Source organism: Hevea brasiliensis, chromosome 10, assembly GCF_030052815.1.
Source record: "Hevea brasiliensis isolate MT/VB/25A 57/8 chromosome 10, ASM3005281v1, whole genome shotgun sequence".
NCBI classification, from domain to species: domain Eukaryota; kingdom Viridiplantae; phylum Streptophyta; class Magnoliopsida; order Malpighiales; family Euphorbiaceae; genus Hevea; species Hevea brasiliensis.
This window is the reverse complement of record NC_079502.1, coordinates 23,547,001-23,569,742: the sequence shown is the minus strand read 5'-3', so window position 1 is coordinate 23,569,742 and position 22,742 is coordinate 23,547,001. Positions and strand designations below refer to the sequence as shown.

At 33.4% G+C, this 22,742-nt stretch overlaps 1 protein-coding gene across 1 annotated transcript; it reads left to right on the top strand.

Moving 5' to 3' along the window:
- Positions 1–4,188: 4,188 nt before the first annotated feature.
- On the top strand, positions 4,189–21,628 carry LOC131169850 (histone-lysine N-methyltransferase ATXR3-like). Its single transcript, XM_058129245.1, is given in 22 exon segments — positions 4,189–4,467; positions 4,680–4,925; positions 4,928–5,001; positions 5,003–7,190; positions 7,315–7,371; positions 8,062–9,249; positions 14,216–14,589; positions 14,671–15,228; positions 15,316–15,416; positions 15,684–16,728; positions 16,834–16,905; positions 17,637–17,747; positions 17,830–17,930; positions 18,702–18,801; positions 18,896–18,991; positions 19,099–19,266; positions 19,376–19,501; positions 19,602–19,655; positions 19,956–20,203; positions 20,298–20,406; positions 20,527–20,829; positions 21,223–21,628. Coding segments are annotated over 21 exon segments (7,377 nt in total). The 5' UTR covers positions 4,189–4,467; positions 4,680–4,798; the 3' UTR covers positions 21,400–21,628.
- The last annotated feature ends 1,114 nt before the right edge of the window (positions 21,629–22,742 follow it).

The following is a 22,742-nucleotide window of genomic DNA, read 5'->3' as shown; positions in this document are numbered from 1 at the left end:
CAGCGTCGCTAAATTAATCGATCACTAACCAATCCGAATTGAAACTTAGTTCTAGCAATTCACACACACCATAAATGGTAACAATTGACCATTTCTCAACTCAAGTAAGGTTAATAGTATCAATTGACCATTTTCTATAATTTTTCTCCCAAACCCTAAGTCAAGAACCCTAATTTTGTCATATGTTTCAATTGATGCACTTAAAGTAGATATTCAACTTCTACACATTCAATCAAGCCTAATTACATATTTAATGCACATAACCATCATCAAAACCCTAAGGGACTATGGCTGGCTGAAATTCATAAGTTCCCTAACAAGCATGATTTTTCACTTTTCCAAGCAATCCTCACTTATTCAACCTTAATTCTATAGTTATAACCCAAATGAAGCTAAGAAAAACACTTACCTTAAGTGAGCAGAATTTGTGTCCTCAATTCTTCACTTTTTTTTTTTTTTATCTTTCTTATTCCCAAACTCTCTATCCAAGCCAAATAACAAGACTTTACTTTGGTGAGTATGGAGTTTACGAAGAAAGAATGGAGTTTAAGAAACTTAAGGTGACCATTAATAGAGGAATTGAAAAGAGAAAGAGAGAGAAGGGAATGGTGAGCCGGCTGAAAAGTTTAGGGAAGAAGGAAATGATTTTCCTTTTTGATTTTGTCTTCTTATTGGTAGATAATTATCCCATAATTAATTAATTAACTTTTAAAAGTTTAATTATGTCATACATGAGGTTATAATTCAATTATATTTTGAAATTTTCATCATTTCATTTTTTCATTTTTTTTAATTCTATTTATTTGACTTTTAATTTGTATTTATCCACAATTCTCATAATTAAAAATTATAGTTATTCACAAGGCCACATTTTCCGGTTCAAATTTGAGTTAAGATCGACTCGTAGTCACTTTAGGAAGGTCACCCATCACGTGACTCTACTCATTTAACCTTTTATGCTTTGTTTTTCTTTTTTACACTTAACTATTTGGCAATTACTAATTATTTGCATTCAGGGCTTATCTAGGTATCTTCGATGTGATTCTAATCCCTTTAATTGTCCAGACCGATATCGGTCACCGAAATAGTAAAATATACCAGGCTATGTAAATAGGGGTGTTACAATCACTACCAAAATAATATAGTAATATTTATTTTAGGCCTCTTAATTAAATAAATATAATAAAATTAATTAATTAAATTAATATAATAAATTTAATTACATTAACTTTACAAAAATTTAATTAAATTAATCACAAGCCTAAAAATAATTAAAGAACTAATTAAAATATTTTTGGTGCAAATAATATTATATAGATATGCACATGGAGGATTCTTCATGGGGGACCTAACCAATTAAAGAATAAACTCTAACTTAGGCTAGTATCAAGCCACCTAGATTACATGAGATTTACAACAATTAGTTCCTATAATGACTCTATAAGGAGAGGAAATACAACTCATGCCAACATAATATACACTTAACTATTAGATCAAGTCAGGTTAAATTCATGTTGCTATTTTTTAATCAATAATATTTTCAATAAATTTAGTAGTATTTATATATGATTTATAAATTCAATTTTAATTAAAACTAATTTATATATTAATGCAATAATTAAGAATTTTAGAAATATATTTATAATTAAAAAATATACATTTATTTTATAAGATATTTTTTAATAAATTATAAGAAATTAAATTAAAAGAAAACTTTAAATATAAGATAGAGATAGAAATCTATTAGGATTCATTAAAAAAACGATTTATATAAATAAAGTACCATCCTATTTTTGTAAATAATATAAATTATGAAAGTATTTTTATAAAATTTTATTTTAAATTATATTATACTAAATATTTAATTAAGTAGAATTTAAATATATATAGAAATAAGAATTTTAAATTTATATGAACTCCAAAATTATATATACAATTAAATTTTAAGTTTTAAAAATTTTAAATTTATACAAACTTTAAAATTAAATTAATTAATAAAAAATATAATTTTAAATACTATAAATAATGAAGGGCAAATTGGGTGAAACTAATGTTCTCCCCCTTCACACATTTATATATTATATAAATATACACATGGTTTTTCATGGAGGACCTAACCAATTTAAGAATAAACTCTAACTTAGGCTAGTATCAAGCTACCTAGATTACATAGGATTTACAACAATTACTCCTGTGATAACTCTATAAGCATAGGAAATACAAACTCATGCCAAGATAATATGCATTTAGCTATTAAATTAAGTTAGGTTAGATTGATGTTGCTCTTTCTTCATCAATGACATTTTCAATAAATGTATTAGCATTTACATAGGTTTTATAAATTTAATTTTAATTAGAGCTAACTTATATATTAATGTATTTATTAAGAATTTAGAAATATATCTATAATTAAAAATATATAAATTTATTTTATATGAACTTTCTTTTAATAAACTTATAAGAAATTAAATTAAAAGAAAACTTCAAATATAAGATAGACTTAGAAATCTATTAGAATTCATTAAAAAAGTGATTCATATAAATAAAATACCTTTTTATTTTTGTAAATAATATAAAATTTTAAAGTATTTTTATAAAATTTTATTTTAAATTATATTATAATAAACATTTAATTAACTTAGAATTTAACTACAAGTAGAAATAAGAATTTTAGATTTATAACTCTAAAATTATATAGACTATTAAATTTTAATTCTTCAAATTTTTAAATTTATATAGACTTAAAAATTAAATGAAATAATAAAAAATAAATACTATAAATAATTTTAAAGAGCAAATTGGGCAAAACCAATATCTGTATGCACATAGGATTTTTTTGTGGAGGACCTAATCAATTAAGAAATAAAATATAACTTAGGCTAGCATCAAGCTACATAGATTACATGGGATTTATGACAATTAAGTCCGATAATGACTCTATAAGCAAAGGAAATACAACTCATGTCAATATAATATGCATTTAGCTATTAGATCAAGTTAGGATAGATTGATGTTGCTATTTCTTAATAATGTTATTTTCAATAAATGTAGTAGTATTTACATAGGATTTATAAATTCAATTTTAATTAGAATTAATTTATTTATTAATGCAATAATTAAGAATTTTAGAAATATATCTATAATAAAAAATATAAGCTTATTTTATATGAAATATTTTTTAGTAAACTTAGAAGATATTAAATTAAAAACAAACTTCAAAAATATTAATAAAAAAAGAATTTATATGTTTAGTTGACAAAAATTAATTTATTTTTTTTATTCTGTTACGTAAATTCAAATATAATTATATTAACATATCTTTACATAAATAATTATAAGAAAGAGACTTAAATCTATTGAAATTTATTAAAAAAGTGATTTATATAAATAAAATATCTTCTTATTTTTATAAATAATATAAATAAGAATGTATTTTTAAAAATTTTATTTTAAATTATATTATAATAAAAATTTAATTAAGTAAAATTAAATACAAGTAGAAATAAAAATTTTAGATTTATATAAACTCTAAAATTATATAGGTAATTAAATTTTAAATTTTAAAAATTTTAAATTTATATAAACTTTAAGATTAAATTAAATAATAAAATATAATTATAAAGAAACTAAATAATAAAGGATAAATTAGATAAAACTAATATCTGAACACACAGAGGATTCTTTGCAAAGGATCTAACCAATTAAGAAATAAACTCCAATTTAAGATAGTATCAAACTACCTAAATTACATAGAATTTACAGCAATTAATTCCTATAATGGCTCTATAAGCAAAGAAAATACAGCTCATACTAATATAATATGCATTTAACTATTGCACCTATTTCTTAATAATGATATTTTGCTGGAGTTTTTTTTTCAAAAAGAGGACAATTAAATTTTTTATATTTAACATGGCATAAATCAAACATATGAAAATGTCAAAGCATTTTCCGTTCCCACAGCCAAATTAACCACCAGGACGGGCGTGGTTGGACCCATTTTAAGCCAAGTCAATGACTGGTTGAGCCGTTGAGGCGCTGAGAGAGCACAGTCAATGACCAAATCGTATCTACATATTTACGTACGTATCCACATACAATGAACCTTGACCCCAGGGGCAAATTTGTAACTTTGACATGCACATCCCCATCAATAAAAATATACACTGGAAAGTAAAAACTAAATTAAAAAAAAAGAAAAAAAAAAGGAAAAAGAAAAATTACAGAAGGTTTCCTCCTTCGGACCAAGAACAACACAACACGAGCGAGAGAAATACAAAGATTTAGCAAAAGAAATATATAAGGAAAGATAAAAAACGGAGAGAAAAAAAAAAAAGATTTATCTTTCAGCTGTTTTTTTTTCCCTTTCTTCTCTATCGATCTGAGTTTTGCGAAATTCTCTGTACGAATTCTCAGCTCTCAAGGCTTTTCTCGTCGATCTATCATTTCAGCTCGTTAATTTTCCTGGTATTTTCCCTCACTTTCTCTCTGTTTTTCTATTTATCTTCTTTCTCTTCTGGATAGAAACCCTAGGGTTTCAAGCTTATCCAATTAACGTTCTTTGCTTTGTTTTTATTTTTATTTTTTGGGTTTAATGTGCATACTTATCCGTCTTAATGAAACCCTACATTGGTTTTGTGTTGATTTCTGGTTCTGTTTTGTGGATTTTTCGAAGTTAGGGTTTTGAATTGGAGCAAAGGTTGAGAAAGTGGAAGCGAATTTCGCAGTATGAGCATCGATAGCCCCGGGCGAGGGGAGAACTAGGGTTTCGAGTAATTTGGTTGCAGAAGGGATTTCCATGGGTGATGGAGGTGTCGCATGCATGCCTTTGCAGCATAATAGTATCATGGAGAGATTTCCAATTCAAGAAAATACGACAACCCTTTGCAGTGGGGGCAAACCTGGCAACACCACCACCGCCGCCACTACGACCGGTACCAGCAACAACAACAGCAACAACAACAACAACAGCAATGGCAACAGTACCGCCAATGGCTTCAACTCAAAGCCCAAGAAAGTTTTGAAGAAGGTAATTAAGGTCAAAAAGATTGTTACAGTGAAGAAAACAGTGGCAGAGAAGAGTGAATTGGGATCAGAGAAAGCAGTAAAGTTTAGCAAGGAGAAGGAAGCAAATATTAGCAAGGAGAAGGAAGCAAAGATAAGCAAAGAGGTGGTGGCAAAGAGTAGCAAGGAATATGAGGCAAAGATTAGCAAGGAAGCTGACAATGGTTCGAGTTCTGTTGATAACAAGGTGCAGATTACTAAAGAGGAGGTTGAAGAGGGTGAATTGGGAACTTTAAAATGGCCACCGAAAGCAGAAGTTGAGAACGGAGAGTTTGTTCCACCAGAGAAGGCGAGGAGAAATGAAATTGAGAAGGGAGAGATTGTTGGTGAGAAATGGAGGAAAGGGGATATGGAGAAGGGTGAGGCTGTTTTGGGTTCGGGCAGATGGCGAAAAGGGGAATTTGGCAGAGATGAGATTGAGAAAGGAGAGTTCATTCCAGACAGATGGCATAATAAAGACGATTACAGTTACAATAAATACCGTGGCAGGTACGACACCAGCAGAGAGCGTACTCCACCACCTTCTGGAAAGTATTCCAGTGAAGACATTTACAGAAGGAAAGAGTTCAGCAGGAGTGGGAGTATTCAGCATGGTAAAAGTTCTTCTAGGTGGGAGGGGGGCCTGGAAAGGAATATAAGAATCAGTTCAAAGATTGTGGATGAAGAAGGCTCATATAAGAGTGAATACAGCAATGGCAAGAATCATGGAAGAGAGTACACTTCTGGTAACAGGTTGAAGCGATACTGCACTGAGTCAGAAAACAATGAGCGCAAACATTATGGGGATTATGGGGACTATGCAAGCTCCAAAAGCAGGAAACTTTCTGAGGATAGTGCTCGCACTGCTCACTCAGATCACTATTCACGCCACTCTTTGGATAGGTTCTATAGAAACTCTTCCTCCTCTTCTTCTTCGAGAATATCTTCATTGGACAGAAATTCCTCCAGGCATCATGAACCCACTTTGTCTTCCAAAGTAGTTTATGATAGGCATGGACGCAGTCCAGGTTTTTCTGAGCGGTCCCCACGTGACCGAGTCAGGTACTATGATCACAGGGATCGGAGTCCAGTGCGACGCGAAAGATCTCCGTATGCTCGAGAAAGATCCCCTTATCGCCGTGAGAGATCCCCTTATGGACGTGAGAAATCCCCGTATGGACGTGAGAGGTCTCCATATGGACGTGATAAATCCCCATATGATAGGAGCCGTCATCATGATTATAGGAGAAGCCCTACTCATTCAGAGAGGTCCTCACAGGACCGGTTTCATGATCGCAGGGATCGAACCCCAAACTTTCTGGAGCGTTCCCCACTTGATCGGAATAGATCCAGTAATTACAGGGAAGCAATCCGTAAAGGTGGGTCAAGTGAGAAGCGGAACTCTCAGTTTGGTAATAAAGGTCATGATGATAAGCTCAGCCAGAAGGACTCTGGGGGAAGAGATTCACAATTCTTGGCTAAAGAATCTCAAGATAAGAATGGAGTGCATGATGCCAATGGATTGGAAGAAAAAAATGTCACTTCTGCGTCTCACAAAGAAGAGCAGTCCCAGAGTCCGAGCATGAATAACAAAGAATCTCCTCGTGTTGATGGACCTCCTCCTGAAGAGCTACTATCTATGGAAGAAGATATGGATATATGTGACACACCACCTCATGTCCCTGTTGTGGCTGATTCCTCCACGGGAAAATGGTTTTACCTTGACTACTTTGGCCTGGAATGTGGGCCTTCAAAATTATGCGACCTTAAGACGCTTGTGGACGAGGGAGTTCTTGTGTCGGATCACTTGATCAAGCACATGGATAGCAACAGGTGGGTAACCATTGAAAATGCAGTTTCACCATTGGTGACTGCAAATTTCCTATCTATTACGTCAGACACTATAACCCAGCTAGTGAGTCCACCGGAGGCACCTGGTAATCTACTGTCAGATACAGGAGATATAGGGCAATCTGGTATTCAGAATGGTGACGAAGTGCTGATGACTTTGCCACAATCCCTGGTCTGTGATAGTGACAGTTCAGGTGTACCTGAACCTTTGGAAGATCTCAACATTGATGAAAGGGTTGGAGCTCTGTTGGGGGGTGTTACTGTTGTTCCTGGCAGAGAACTAGAGACTATTGGAGGTATTTTGAACTATTATATTCTTATTTTCCCCCTTACATTAAATAATGTTCTGGTATATATATATGTCTAGGGGAGATTTCTTATATATTTTTCCCTATTTTTGGACTTTTATCATCTTTGCAGAAGTTTTGCAAATGACATTTGAGCATGCAACATGGGAGAGATGGGAAAAATTAGAAGGTGAAATGTTTATATTTTTTTCATTCACTTAATGTAATTGTTTTTATTTTTGTTAGTTCTCGATTGAAAAGGAATTTCTACGTGCTGAACATTTGCTTTTTTGATATGTTAGGGACCCTTAATTTAGTCAATTAAGCATTCAGTTTTTGGTTCTGATGTCAAATGACATTCAAGTTTTATATGTTGTGCCATTTCGTGTCGTTGACATGGTGTATTAATTTTCTGGGCTGTAAATTGATTTTCATTGTTTTCTCATTATTAGATCTGAAAATTTAGTATGATAATATATGTTAGGATGTTTGGCTGTTTTGGCCTTGCTGTGATGTTGTCACTTACTCTAGTCTGGACAAGACCTCAGATGGTGTCCCATACCATTTTTCTGCTTTCTTTAATCTTCATGATATCTTGAATTGCCTTTTTAAATTCTATATTCTTTTGCCTATTTTTTCAAATGTTAGTATGTCAAAATGAGGGCAATGCAGTTGTACTATGCTATACAGTGGAATAAGAAAATTTAGTTGTACAATTTGTTGATGATTTTTTGTGTTTGATCTAATAAGATTCATTTGAGACCTTTATACATACAAAATGGTAGTGTGTTTTTCTCTTTTTTTTTCCTGCAGTCACCTATGTGCATCACAAGATACTTATTTCATGACTATTGACAAGTTTGTATTCTTGTGTGCACAGGTTTCACTTGGAATCAGGCTTATGTATCAGACCAACATGGTGAAAATGATGAATTATCAGGGCACTCTGACATGAAAGCTAAGGATGCTGTTGAAGTGAGATCAAGTGCAATCTCTGAAAAAGACCAAGGCTCTGCCTGTTTTATTGACTCCGCTGATTGGTTTTCTGGCCGATGGTCATGTAAGGGTGGAGACTGGAAGAGGAATGATGACACTGTACAGGATAGATTTTCTAGAAGGAAACATGTTCTCAATGATGGCTTTCCATTGTGCCAAATGCCAAAATCAGGGTCTGAGGACCCACGGTGGCATAGAAAAGATGATCTGTATTATCCTTCTCAAAGCAGAAGACTTGACCTGCCTCCTTGGGCTTTCTCCTGCCCAGATGAGAGGAATGAATGTGGTGGTGTCAGCAGACTAGCTGTTGCTAAGCCTCCCATTCCTATTGTTAGGGGGGTGAAAGGAACTATGCTACCAGTGGTCAGGATAAATGCATGTGTTGTCAAGGACCATGGTTCATTTGTTTCAGAACCTCGCACAAAAGCTCGAGGGAAGGACAGGTATCCTTCGAGGTCTGCTCGGGCATACTTAGCTGCTAATAATGGGAAGAAATTGATAACAGAAGGCGATTCTCATTCCAAAACTGATCAAGACTCTCATGGTTCTTGGAAATCAATTTCATCCATTAACATTCCTAAAGATCGTCTTCGCACTGTGGATGACTTACAGTTACATTTGGGTGAGTGGTACTACTTTGATGGTTCTGGGCATGAACGAGGGCCATCTTCATTTTTAGAGCTTCAGGTCTTGGCAGATCATGGCGCTATCCAAAAATATAGCAGTGCTTTCAGGAAATATGATAGAGTGTGGGTTCCAATTACCCCTGCCACAGAAACGTCTGAATCCACTGTTAAAATTCAAAAAGAGAATGTTGCAGTATGTTGTGATTCTTCATCAACTCTTTCAAAATTGCATAGTGCTGCCGATAATGAAAGCAACTCAAATTCCATTTCATTTCATAGCCTGCATCCACAATTCATTGGTTATACCCGTGGGAAGCTACATGAATTGGTAATGAAATCTTATAAGAGCCGGGAGTTCGCTGCTGCCATAAATGATGTTTTGGATCCATGGATCAATGCTAAACAGCCTAAGAAGGAGATTGATAACCACATATATCGAAAATCAGGTATGGATAAGTTCCTTAAAAACTGGTCTTCTTGAAATTATAAGAGTAATAGTAATTTCATATATGAGGTATGAAACAATCTTCCTTTAACTATCATCTTATGAGTGCCTTCCGGGGGGACGTTATTGACTAAGTATTTGGATAAAATGTTGTCTATGTCTAAGTTAACTTGGTCCTACCCATTCATCATTTGTTACTTCTCTTTCGCATGCCTATGTACCCCGTCTTTTTAGATGAGTGTTAAATGCTGAAATGAATCTTGTGTAGAATGTGGACTAAATAATATATGAATCCCACCAAATTGGTTTCAATTTCACAAGTTCCAGGTTTTCTGATCCGCCTTATCTTCTTGTTGTGCATAACTACTACTTAAGTTAATTTTATCCTCATGTTATATATTTTTCCATAGTTCTCAAATCGAGAATCAAAATCTTCATTTTGTGAAATGAGAATCGAATCTTACAATTCAATAAAAAATTTCAAAATTAATTAAAAATGATATATGTACTAAAATAATAAGTAAAAAAATATATCAAAATGATATATTTTGATAAATATAGAATTATCATTCAGCCAACGAGAATGATGCTTTATAATAGAACAATGTATTCTTATTATGTTATGTGGTTTTACATCATAAATTATGAACTTTTGAATTTTAAACAACGATTATCATTGTACATATGCTGAACTCCCTTTTAAATTTAATCAAATAACTCAACTCAACTCAACTAAGCCTTTATCTCAAAAATTTGAAGTCGGCTATATGGATTCTCTTTTTCCACTCTAAACGATTTTGGGATAAATCCTCAGAAATTTGCAGTGCTTCTAGGTCATGTTGTACTGCTCTTCTCTAAGTCAATTTAGGTCTACCCCTTGTTTTCTTTCTATCCTCTAACCTAATGTGCTCTACTTGTCTAACTGGAGCCTCCGTATGTCTACGCTTTACATGACCAAACCACCTTAATCTCCCTTCTCTCAACATATCCTCAATTGGTAACACTCCTACTTTTTCTCTAATATTCTCGTTAGGGACTTTATCTAGTCTAGTATAGCCACTCATCCACCTTAACATTCTCATCTCTGCAACTCTTGTCTTAGTTGCATACGACTCCTTCAATGTCCAACACTCACTACCATGTAACATTGCCGGTCGTATGGCTATATGGTAAAATTTTCCTTTTAACTTACTAGGAATCTTGCGATTACATAAAACTCCCGTGGCACGTCTTTACTTCAATCATCCGGCTTTAATCCTATGACTAACATCCTCCTCACATCCCCTATCTACTTGAAGGACTGAGCTGAGATATTTAAAGTGATTACTTTGGGACAGCATCACTCCATCCAGACTAACTCCTTCCCTATCACCAGTTTGGCTTTCACTGAACTTGCAAATTTGATCAAATAATTACATACTAAAATTTTTAAGTACCTTAAATTAAAAGTTTGGAATATATTAATATAAAATGTCATAATTTAACAACTATAATTAGAGAAATAAATTAACAAAAACAAGTAAAAAACAGGGAAAAGAATTGCTAGTGGAAGAAAAATAGTTAAGGGAAAGTTTTATATGCACTTTTCATAGTAAAAATCATGGTTTCAAATACATAAAAGTTGTTATTTACAGGTTTTTGAAGGCTCTGTTACGCATTACCCCATTATTTATGGGCGAATCTCGAATTATACGTGTAACAGCCATTACCATCGTTAAATAATGGTAAAGGCCATTATTTACCATTAAGTAACGGTAATGGCTATTACTTTAATTATCCATCTGCCATAAATCACATGCAAATAATATTTTTCCTTCTTTTTTTATTGATGTCTAAAAAGGATAGATTTAGTACATTTATTTGATGTATTTGTGCTTATTATATAGTTGTATATCTTAATTTTTTTTATATAAAAATATCTAATCATGTTATTAATTTTGCAAATTTTTCAAAAAATTTTGCGTAGCGCCAAGTCGTTACCATTCTTGGGCATCATAATATTAATTAATTTAAAACTAAAATAAGTATGTAGATAGTAAAGAGCTAACCCTATAACTATGTAAATCGGGCAAACTAATGCTTCATATTGTAAATTTAACAACAAACCTAGCATAAATATAATTTTTTTCAACGAATAAGTAAAAAGTAGCCAAAAAAAAAAACCTCACCTTTTGCAAGAAAACAAATATGTAGAACTTGAAAGATTGTTGATGATAACTCAAGAGAGAAGAAGTAAAAGATTTGTAAAAAATTAGAAAAGTTTAGGTAGAAATTTGAGAGAAAGTGAGAGGCAACATTCAAAAACTTAAAGACTAAAAAAAAAAAAAGAGGAATAGTTGTTGCTCTCATTTGGCTTAACATAATAAATGAGGTAATGGACTATTATCGTTGTTTAATGGTAAATAATAGCCTTTACCGTTAAGTAACTGGTGTAACAGCCGTTATGGTAACAAATTTTCTTATGCTTTTAAATAAAGGGGGTCACAGTAGCGGGAGGGCACAAGCCTATAAATAACGGCCGTTACGTAATGTAACACCCTTTATTTAAAATTATGCTTGTAACGGCCTAATGTAACAGTAATTGCTTGCCACTATCCAATTTTTTTAAAAAATTTGTAAAGTTCATAAAATGACTAGATATTGGTAGATATAAGTAAACTAAGATACATAATTATATAGTAAGCACAAATACATCAAATAAATATATTAAACCTATAATTTTTAGACATCAATGAAAAGAGAAGAAAAAATATTGTTTGCGTATGATTTGTGGCAGATGTATAATTGAACTAACGGCTGTTGCTGTTATGTAACGGTGGTAACAGCCATTACGTAACACTGGTATCGGCCATAGTTTTAAATAAAGGCCATTACATTACACAACAACAGTTCTTTATAAGTTTTTTGCCCTCATGTTACCATGACACTTGCTATTTAAAGGCATGAGAAAATTTGTTTCTATAATGGCCATTGCACCTGTTACTTAACGGTAAAGGCCGTTATTTACCATTAACATTAAGTAATGGTAATGGTCCATTACCTTATTTATTATTTTAAGCCAAATAGGGGCAACAGTTATTCCTCATTGTTTTTTGTTAGTCTTGAGTGCTTTTAGATGTCTCTCACTTTCTCTCAAGTTTCTATCTAAACTTTTCTATCTTTTTACAAATCTTTTATTTCTTCTCTCTTGAGTTATTATTAACAAAATTTCTAGTTCTACACATTCATTTCTCTCAAAAGGTGAATTATTTATTTATTTTTTTTGCTAATTCATTGAAGAAAATTATATTTATGCTAGGTTTGTTGTTGAATTTATGATATAAAGTATTAGTTTGATCGATCTACATAGTTATAGGGTTAGCTCTTTGCTATCTATATGGTTATTTTAGTTTTAAATTAATTAATATTAATGATGTCCAAGAATGATAGATTAAATGTCATTATTTGATATATTTATGCTTATTATGTAGTTTTGTATTTTAGTTTTAATTATATCTTTAAATATATATTAATTTCATGAACTTTGCAAATTTTTCAAAAAAATTTGCGTAGCGATAAGCTGTTACAATTATGTTACGGTCATTATTGTTTCTATTACTTGCAACCGTGGCTGCGATTATGGCCGCAACTGCGATTTAAATACATGGTAACGGTCATTGCGTAACGGTGTAATTTACATATACAACTCAGGATTCGCTTATAAATAACAGGGTAAAGTGTAATAGAGCTTTCAAAACTTGTAAATAATAGAAAAAGAATCAACTTAGTGGGTTGATTCATATCAATTCACCCGATTAACTATTGAATCGTAAGATTCGATCACGATTTAAGTAAATTTGAGATTCAACCCATAGATTCAAATCCCTAAGATGAGAAATCAAATCGTGAGATTCTAACAACAATGTATTTTTCCTTTTCAGGGAAGACCTAATGTTCTACCCTTTGCTATTTGCATTTCATCAATATCCATATATTTGTTATAGTTTGTTCATTTAGGTTTCACATTATGTTTGGGAAGGATGGAAATTTTTGAAAAGATCCGACTTTCCTTTTTTGGGAAAGGGAAGAAAGAAGAGGATGGAAAATGAAGGGAAGAGATTCTGCCCTTGGGCCTACTAATATTTTTCCTCCCACTTAGGAGGGAATATGGTTGAAAATAGATGATATTACCATTCGTCCCTAGTATGATTTTGTACGTGGTAAAGGCTGAAGGACCATTTTGTAATTTATCTTTATTGTTAATAAAATAATCTTTCCCTATTTTCCTTCCTTTTATTTTTCTCTTTGGTCCAAACAGAAGTGTGAAATTGATTTTCACCTCTTTGATTTCATTCTTCATATTTCCCTTTCCATTTTCATTTCTTTCATCCTCTTGTTTCCAAATAGTGTAAGTATGTAAGACTCCTTAGTATCCTTTTAAAGTCTTTATATAGGTGAGAGATCATGGTGCAGCATGTTCTGGAAAGGCCTTCAAACCCCTCTCTCCCTCCTCCTAGTCTGTTTATAGTTTTTATGTGGTATGTTGTCAAATGAGTTTTTGAGATCATTATTTCCTTTCTTCCAATTGCTGGCTCTCCTTGGCTTTTGTTAAAGTTTTAGATGAGTTTAGTTGTAGTTGAGGATTATGGTTTTATTTTTTTCTCTCTCTGCCTCTTCATCCCTCCCATATTTCATGTGTATGATTGCACTTATAACACTTAATGTACATCCATGTGCACGTTTTCCTCCTTCCTTTTTTGTGTATTACTTGAACCATTACAATGAAGCCCGAATGCTGTTGCTTTGATTAGGCTATATATAAATATATAGTGTCTCGTTTTTTGGCATATCATTGGCAGTCATCTTTGTATATTGTCCTGCTCTGTGCTCTTTTTAACTTCTCTGATTTCTTTTATGTATATATACTTCTTTTAACTTGCACTTGCTATTCATTATTTCTTTTTCTTTGCGACCCTGGTTAATTGCAGAAATTGACGCACGTGCTGGCAAAAGAGCTCGGTTGCAGCTTGATGGAAGTGATGATGACTATGAAATGGATGAAGACTTGCAAACCATTCAAAAGGATGATACCACTTTTGAAGAATTGTGTGGTGATCTTACTTTCAGCAGAGAAAGTATTGCATCCTCAGAGACTGAGTTGGGAAGCTGGGGTTTATTGGATGGTCATATACTGGCACGAGTCTTTCATTTTCTGAGATCTGACATGAAATCCCTTGTCTTTGCTTCTTTTACTTGTAAGCACTGGAGGGCTGCTGCCAGCTTTTACAAGGATATCTCAAGACAAGTTGATCTCTCACATTTAGGTCCTAACTGCACTGACTCGATCATTTGGAACATTATGGTAAGTATTTAATATATTCGGCTGTAGAAGCTATGGCCAGTTTTTTATTTTCTCCAAGTAAACATATCTATTTGTTTGCAGAGTGGTTATAACAAAGAGAGGATAAATTCAATGGTGCTGTTGGGTTGCACAAATATTACTTCAGGCTTGCTTGAAGATATTCTTCGCTCTTTCCCTTTTTTATCTTCTGTAGATATTAGAGGTTGCAGCCAATTCAAGGAGTTGCCTCTTAAATTTCCTGATGTGAGCTGGATCAGGACTCGTAGTTCACGTGGTATTGAGATCTCTGAGGATTCATATTCTAAAATAAGGAGTCTTAAACAGATCAGCGAAAAAACTCCTACATTTTGTAGAACAAAGGATCTGGGTAGTGATGCAGACGATTTTGGTGAACTAAAAGAGTATTTTAACAGTGTGAATAAGAGGGATCCAGCAAATCAATTATTCCGACGGAGTCTGTATAAACGATCAAAGTTGTTTGATGCTAGAAGATCATCATCAATTCTATCTAGAGATGCCCGTATCAGGCGATGGGCCATCAAAAAATCTGAAAGTGGCTATAGGAGGATGGAGGGATTTCTTGCTTCAGGTTTGAAGGACATCATGAAGGAGAATACCTTCGATTTTTTTGTGCCCAAGGTACAGTTAATGATTTAATTTTATAGAAACATCTTGTGCTACGTATTTTCTCAAGTTCTTATTCCTTTTTATCCGTTTCTTAATCAGGTAGCAAAAATTGAAGATAGGATGAAAAATGGTTATTATATCAGTCATGGTTTAAGGTCTGTCAAGGAGGATATCAGTCGAATGTGCAGAGATGCAATTAAGTAAGTTATACACACACACCCACACACACACAAGAACAGTCACTTCTTTCTATTTTGAAGTTTGGAAACACAAATTCCTGCCAGTGTATTGTAGGATTGAAATAGAATGGAGAAAAAAGCAAAATCATTATGTACAATCTCTTCTTTTTCTTTGTTGATCATATGCATTGTATCTTGTGCTTTTTTTTTTTTTTACTTTTTCTCATTTATTGTTATTTGCTAAAATTTATTTACGTTATTCTAACTTTTATGCATTTTTGGATGCAGAGCAAAGAATCGGGGTGCTGGAGACATGAATCACATCATTACATTATTTCTCAAACTTGCCTCACATTTGGAGGATAGTTCTAAGTTTTCTTATGAAAGAGATGAACTAATGAAGTTGTGGAAAGATGATTTGTCTTCAGGGTTTGGTTATACTCCCATGAAATATAAGAAGAAGTTAATCACAGAAAAGAAGAACACTAATAGGAGTAATGGCATTGCTTATGCAAATGGCAGTTATTATGGAGAATATGCATCTGACCGGGAAATCAGAAGACGGTTATCAAAATTGAACAAAAAATCCATGGATTCAGGAAGCGAAACTTCTGATGAATTTGACAAGTCCTCTGAAGATGGGTGGAGTGATAGTGAAAGTACTGCCTCATACACAGAAAGTGACTTGGATTTCCGATCAGAAGCTCGAAGTGTGGAGTCCACAGGGGATGGATTCTTTATGGTGGATGAGGGTTTAGATTCCATATCAGATGATCGTGAATGGGGTGCTCGCATGACAAAAGCAAGTCTGGTTCCTCCTGTCACTAGGAAATATGAAGTTATAGATCAGTATGTTATTGTAGCAGATGAAGAGGATGTTCAAAGGAAGATGTGTGTTTCTTTGCCTGATGATTTTGCCGAGAAGCTTGATGCACAGAAAAATGGCACTGAGGAATTGGATATGGAGCTTCCTGAAGTCAAGGACTATAAACCTAGAAAAAGGCTTGGAGATGAAGTTATAGAACAAGAAGTTTATGGGATTGATCCTTATACCCATAATCTTTTACTTGATTCGATGCCTGAGGAATTAGATTGGTCTTTGTTGGAAAAGCATTTGTTTATTGAAGATATACTCCTTCAAACTCTGAATAAGCAAGTCAGAAACTTTACTGGCTCTGGGAACACTCCAATGATGTATCCTTTGCAACCTGTTGTAGAAGAAATTGAAAAAACTGCTGAGGAGGACTGTGATGTGCGAACAATGAAAATGTGTCGGGGCATCCTTAAGGCCATAGATGGTCGTCCTGATGACAATTATGTTACTTACAGGAAGGTATTGAGCATCATCCACATATTGCTTGGGTTTACTACTGTTTCTTTGACCTGTTCCGTGTTTCAATGTGCTGATTCTATTTCCTTCTCTGTCTTTTATTTTCAGGGTCTTGGTGTTGTTTGCAATAAAGAAGGTGGTTTTGGAGAAGATGATTTTGTTGTGGAATTCTTGGGAGAGGTATGGATGCAAAGTAGTGAAGGAATTACTTATTAAGAAGAATTTATCATGGAGCAAACAATTTTTTACAAAATTTATAATTTTGTCATATGTTCATAATATCTGTCTACTTCTCATCTGATAGGATAGGGAAGTGAATGTGCTGTGTATGAATTGCTTTCCACCCCCCCCATCTCCAACCCTAAATAAAACATAGAAAGTAAAAGGAAAATGGATAACAAACTCAAACAAGAATTTGTGCAAAGATCTTACAATAGGTGTAAATTTCTGGTGATCATTATTGTTGTGCACAATATGTTTTCAAAGAAGACCATATGTGGTATTTGGTGAAGTAAGCAGTCAAATGGACTTACTGGTGCTTGATCCTGCAATTTTGAGTGAAGTGGCATAGTGACGTTTTAACCGGGAACATTTGTCAGAAGTGTTTTTTTTTATTTTTTATTTTTTATTTTTATTTTTATAAATTGCTAAATGCTGGTATAAAATTTAATGTGGGAAGTATTAAATTTAAAATAAAACACCTGGTGCTGGTATTAGAATTGCAATTATTATCTATTGTCAATTGGCGAGGGTAGGATTTGTATTTTGTTAGAAGGTGATAACCATGCTTTGTTTAATTTATGTGTTTACATTTGTTACCGGTTTATTGTTTTAAAATAAAGTTCTCTTCAGTGTTAAGGTGCTGAAGGTTCTACCTTTCTTTTTTGCCACTTCAAAATTAACTTTGATAGGTTTATCCTGCTTGGAAATGGTTTGAGAAGCAAGATGGCATCCGATCTTTACAAAAAGATAATAAAGATCCTGCTCCAGAATTTTACAACATTTATCTCGAGAGGCCAAAGGTTCTTTACTTCTGAGCTAAATTGCTATAGGTTTGTCACTTTGTTTCTTTACATTTTGACCTTATTTATTGTCATCTGGCAGGGTGATGCTGATGGTTATGATTTGGTGGTTGTCGATGCCATGCATAAGGCAAACTATGCCAGTCGAATTTGTCACTCTTGCAGACCTAACTGTGAAGCGAAGTGAGTTTTGTTCTTTTGTCTTTTACTTTGTCTAGTGCATGTTGAACAATTTGTAAATCAGTGTTAGATTTTGCAAATTATTATGATTAACCTGCCTTTTGTACACTACAAATGCATGGAGCTATGTAGAAATTGGAAATATAAAGGTTCTATGGATGGCGTTACTTTGCAGGAATTAGATAATTCTATCAGCGGTTAAAATTCAGTCAGCTTTAACTGCTGGGAACTTACAATGCATAGCAATGTGTTATTTGTTGCGTGAATTAATTTCTTATTTGGATGGTAGTATTTGCATATTTCTATCATCTAGAAAACTTTCAGTTTGCTTTTGTTCTTTTTGTTTGTCTCCATTCTATTCCCCTGAAGCCTATCTACTTTTAGAATTAATTCACGCAAGCCTGGTTTGTCATTGGTCTAAATCCTGTTTGTCATGGCTGTTTGGTATTTGGAGACACCGCCTGTCTGGATTATGATCTAAGATTTGCTTCTTTCTGCTTGAATTTAGTTTTTCAGGAAGGTCTGGCATCTGATTAAATTTCTGTCCATTTGTATATTAGATTTTTTTTTTTCTTCAAATTATTGTTTCTTAAGCATGGGAAATCCTGCATCTGTTTCTACATATTTTTTGGTTGAATGAAATATTTTCTTGTTGAAGTTTCTTCTTGATCCAATGGCAATTGGTGGGAAAAAGGTCTGCACTTGATGGTCTTGTAGTAGAGTTAAATGTTTCCTAGGTTTTGGTCATTCAGCATTCTAAATTCTTGAATGCAGAGTTACTGCTGTAGATGGTCAATACCAGATTGGAATCTACACTCTACGGGAAATTCAATATGGCGAGGAGATCACATTTGATTACAATTCTGTGACAGAGGTGCATATCTTTTGCTTGTTAGTCTTGTTTACTTGAAAAATAATGTATTCTTATTTCCTTGTGTTGGAATTGATGATTTCTCCCCATATTGTAGAGTAAGGAAGAATATGAAGCATCTGTTTGTTTGTGTGGTAGCCAAGTTTGTCGGGGCAGCTACTTAAATCTGACAGGTGAAGGGGCTTTCCAGAAGGTATAAGATTACAAGGGAATTTTCTTTGCTGCTGTTAGATTTTGATAGCACTTTCCACCTTAAATTTTTGGAGTGATTTTTGGTAACTGGATATTACTGTTCATCAGGTACTGAAGGAGTGGCATGCCATGCTGGATCGACATCATTTGATGCTTCAAGCTTGTGAACTAAATTCAGTATCTGAAGAAGATTATCTTGACTTGGGGAGGGCTGGTTTAGGCAGTTGTTTGCTTGGTGGTTTGCCAGATTGGGTGGTTGCATATTCTGCTCGTCTGGTGTGTCTTTGCTGCCATTTTTTAAATATTTGTGATCAACCTTTCTGAAAGATTTGTTTGAGCTACTTTTTATTCATTTCATTTTCCTGACTTATCCATTCTTATGAAGGTGAGGTTCATAAATCTGGAGAGAACGAAGCTTCCTGAGGAAATTCTAAGGCACAATTTGGAAGAAAAAAGGAAATATTTCTCAGATATTTGTCTTGAGGTTGAAAGAAGTGATGCCGAGGTTCAGGTAAGTGCTTTTGTGTCTGAGGATGTAATTATAAAGTGTGAGGGACTATGCTTCCAGTTACTTTTTGTATGCTCATCTTGCATGTTTTTGTATGATGCAGGCTGAAGGTGTTTATAACCAGAGGCTTCAAAATTTAGCAGTAACTCTTGACAAGGTTGGTCCCGTTGTTAACTTGATATGGGAAAACACATACTTTCTGTATGCTATGATGTACACCTTTTACATATGAGCCTCACCATGTTAATATTGTAAATCATGAAGTTATGTCATAAAGTTTCACAACCTCGAGACTTTGCCTGCAATTATAGTCCTGCTTCTGAAGTCAAACTCTGTGAAATGATGATTACTTTGCCGTCTTTATTCTCGATATTTTGTGATTAACTATGTTTATTCTAGATCTTTTCAATGAAGGGAAAAGTCATTAACTGGTTGTTGGTATGAATGCTGTGCATAGGTGAGGTATGTGATGAGATGTGTATTTGGTGACCCAAAAAAAGCTCCACCTCCATTGGAGAGGCTAAGTCCTGAGGAAACTGTTTCTTTCCTCTGGAAAGGGGAGGGATCACTTGTTGAGGAGCTTCTTCAGTGCATGGCACCTCATGTGGATGCCAGCATACTTAATGATCTCAAGTCCAAGATTCATGCACGTGATTTATCAGAATGTGATAACATTCGGAAAGAACTTCAGAAGTCATTGTTGTGGTGAGCAACCTACATACCTTCAATTTATTCATCATATTTATGCTTTAGTAAGACATGAATTCTATGGAAATTGATTTTTTTTTTTTCTCTGAAGGTTGAGGGATGAAGTCCGGAATATTCCATGTACATACAAGTGCCGGAATGATGCTGCAGCTGACTTGATCCATATTTATGCTTACACAAGAAGCTTCTTTAGAGTTCAGGTGAGTCATTTTGCTACTGGTCCTCTCAACTTTTTTTATTGGCACCATCTGCCTGAACTATTCTAGTCAGCATTGCCATGTGTTCATTTGATGTTCAAATAACTTCATGTTTTCTTGCAGGAGTACAAAACATATACTTCTCCACCAGTTCACATTAGTCCGCTTGACTTGGGTCCGAAGTATGCTGATAAGTTGGGAGCAGGTATCCATGAATATCGAAAGACATATGGTGAAAATTATTGTTTGGGACAGTTGATCTATTGGCATATACAGACTAATGCTGAACCAGATTGTAGCCTGGCTAAGGCAAGTAGGGGCTGCTTGTCTTTACCTGACATTGGTTCCTTCTATGCCAAGGTTCAGAAGCCATCACAGCAACGCATTTATGGTCCAAAGACTCTGAAGCTTTTGCTGGAAAGGATGGTAAGTCTCGTATACAGTTGTGTTGCTTTGTAGTTTTTATATTTTAAAGTACAAGACATTCTTTGCCTTAGCTGAAACTGCCAAAGCACCAAGGAAAAGGTGTTTTGGGAACAAGCAACTTGTACTAACCTAGCCTAATCATGATACGGTCAAGCATGGAATCAAGCAGCGGAATGATTTTGTAATAGGATTATGTTGTGCCTTACTGACTACATGGTGCCATGAACTGTCAATATCCCTAAATGTCTTGAGTTTAGAATTCAGCAGTGTCAAAGATTAGCTTTGATATGAGCAATAAAGATTACTGATGATTGTATCTCAGCGTTTTTTTTTTTTTTTTTTTTTTTTTCCCCGATTAGTATGGTTGCTTATCTGCTTCTCTCGTATTTACAGGAAAAGTACCCTCAGAAGGCTTGGCCTAAAGACCAGATATGGTCATTCAAGAGTTCTCCAAAAGTTATTGGCAGCCCAATGCTAGATTCTGTATTGAACAATTCTCTTCTAGACAGGGAGATGGTCCATTGGTTGAAGCATAGACCTAGCGTATACCAGGCCGCATGGGATAGGTGAAGCATTTGTCATTTGAGAAGAGCTGCAATAGGATTATTAGGCAACACCACATTGTGTACTTGTTTTGGAATGATTTCTCAATTTTAATTCACAGCTGCCCCTTTTTGTGTGGGAGTTGGTAATCATTCCAAAACATCCATTCCTTTGTGCTTCAATCCACATTCTTGTGTACAGTGTTGTTTTTCTTTCTTCTTTTGTAATTTGTAATTCATTACATGGTAGTAAAGCATTTTTTTCCCCTCCTTTAAGTGGAAAAAATGAAAAGAAGCAAAGTGCTGTAATCCTTGCGTTTGCCGAACTATGATCTATAATTTATCTCATGATAGTACTTTTATAAGGGGTTACAAAGAAAGGAATAAACAGTTCAGATGAGTTATCTTGAAATAAAACTTGTGGAAAAATAATTAGTAAGAATAGATGGATTATTTAAAATTTATCATTAAAAGTGATTAAAAAGTGAAATGAATAAATTTATTTTAATTATTAGATTTAAGCATAATGCGTATATTGGAATTTATATCTCAATTTTATGTATATTTTTTGAATTAAAATAGGTTGCCCGTGAGAAAAAAATAAAAATTGCTTTATCTAATTTAATTGAAGGATGCAAATTGGAACAAGCAGCTCATAAATGCATAGCAAGCCAAGCTCATAAACTACAGAAAGAAGAAATTAAGAAGCTGTGAATATAAAATGTGGTGAACATTATCAAAATGCACATGGTAATAAGTGACTGATTTGATCACCCATATGTTGTGATATGTTGAGTAGCTAGTTCAACCGCATAAACTAGTGCTGTGCTCCCGGTGTATGTATAGTGTTGTTTTAAGGTGAAATTATCTAGTTTTAAACCGTTGAGAAATTTGTTATGCTCTAGGCAAAATTCTCTTTAAGAGTCGCCACATTACAGTTATTTCAGATGATATAATATGGCACTACTAATGTGGTGGTTACCATATAAAGAATAATTTCTTTTTAATAAATAGTTATTTCTATTTTTCTCTTAACTATATATATTATTGTCATTATTACCCCCAATTTTCATAATTTAAATGATTATTTTATTTTTAATTGATTATCAAAATTTAATGTCTTAATAATTAAATTTATTATATTATTTTTTTAGTTTATCAAAGATATAATTAATATTTTTCTTTAATGCTCATGTATGTATCTCATAGTATATATTTATATAATTTTTCTTGCATCCTTGATTTTGCCACATGACGCTTATAATACATAGATTAATTTTTTATAATTAATAATTATTTCTATTTATATTGGATATTTAATTTTTTTTCCACCTTTCTTTTAATTATTTTTATTATTGCCATTATTACCTT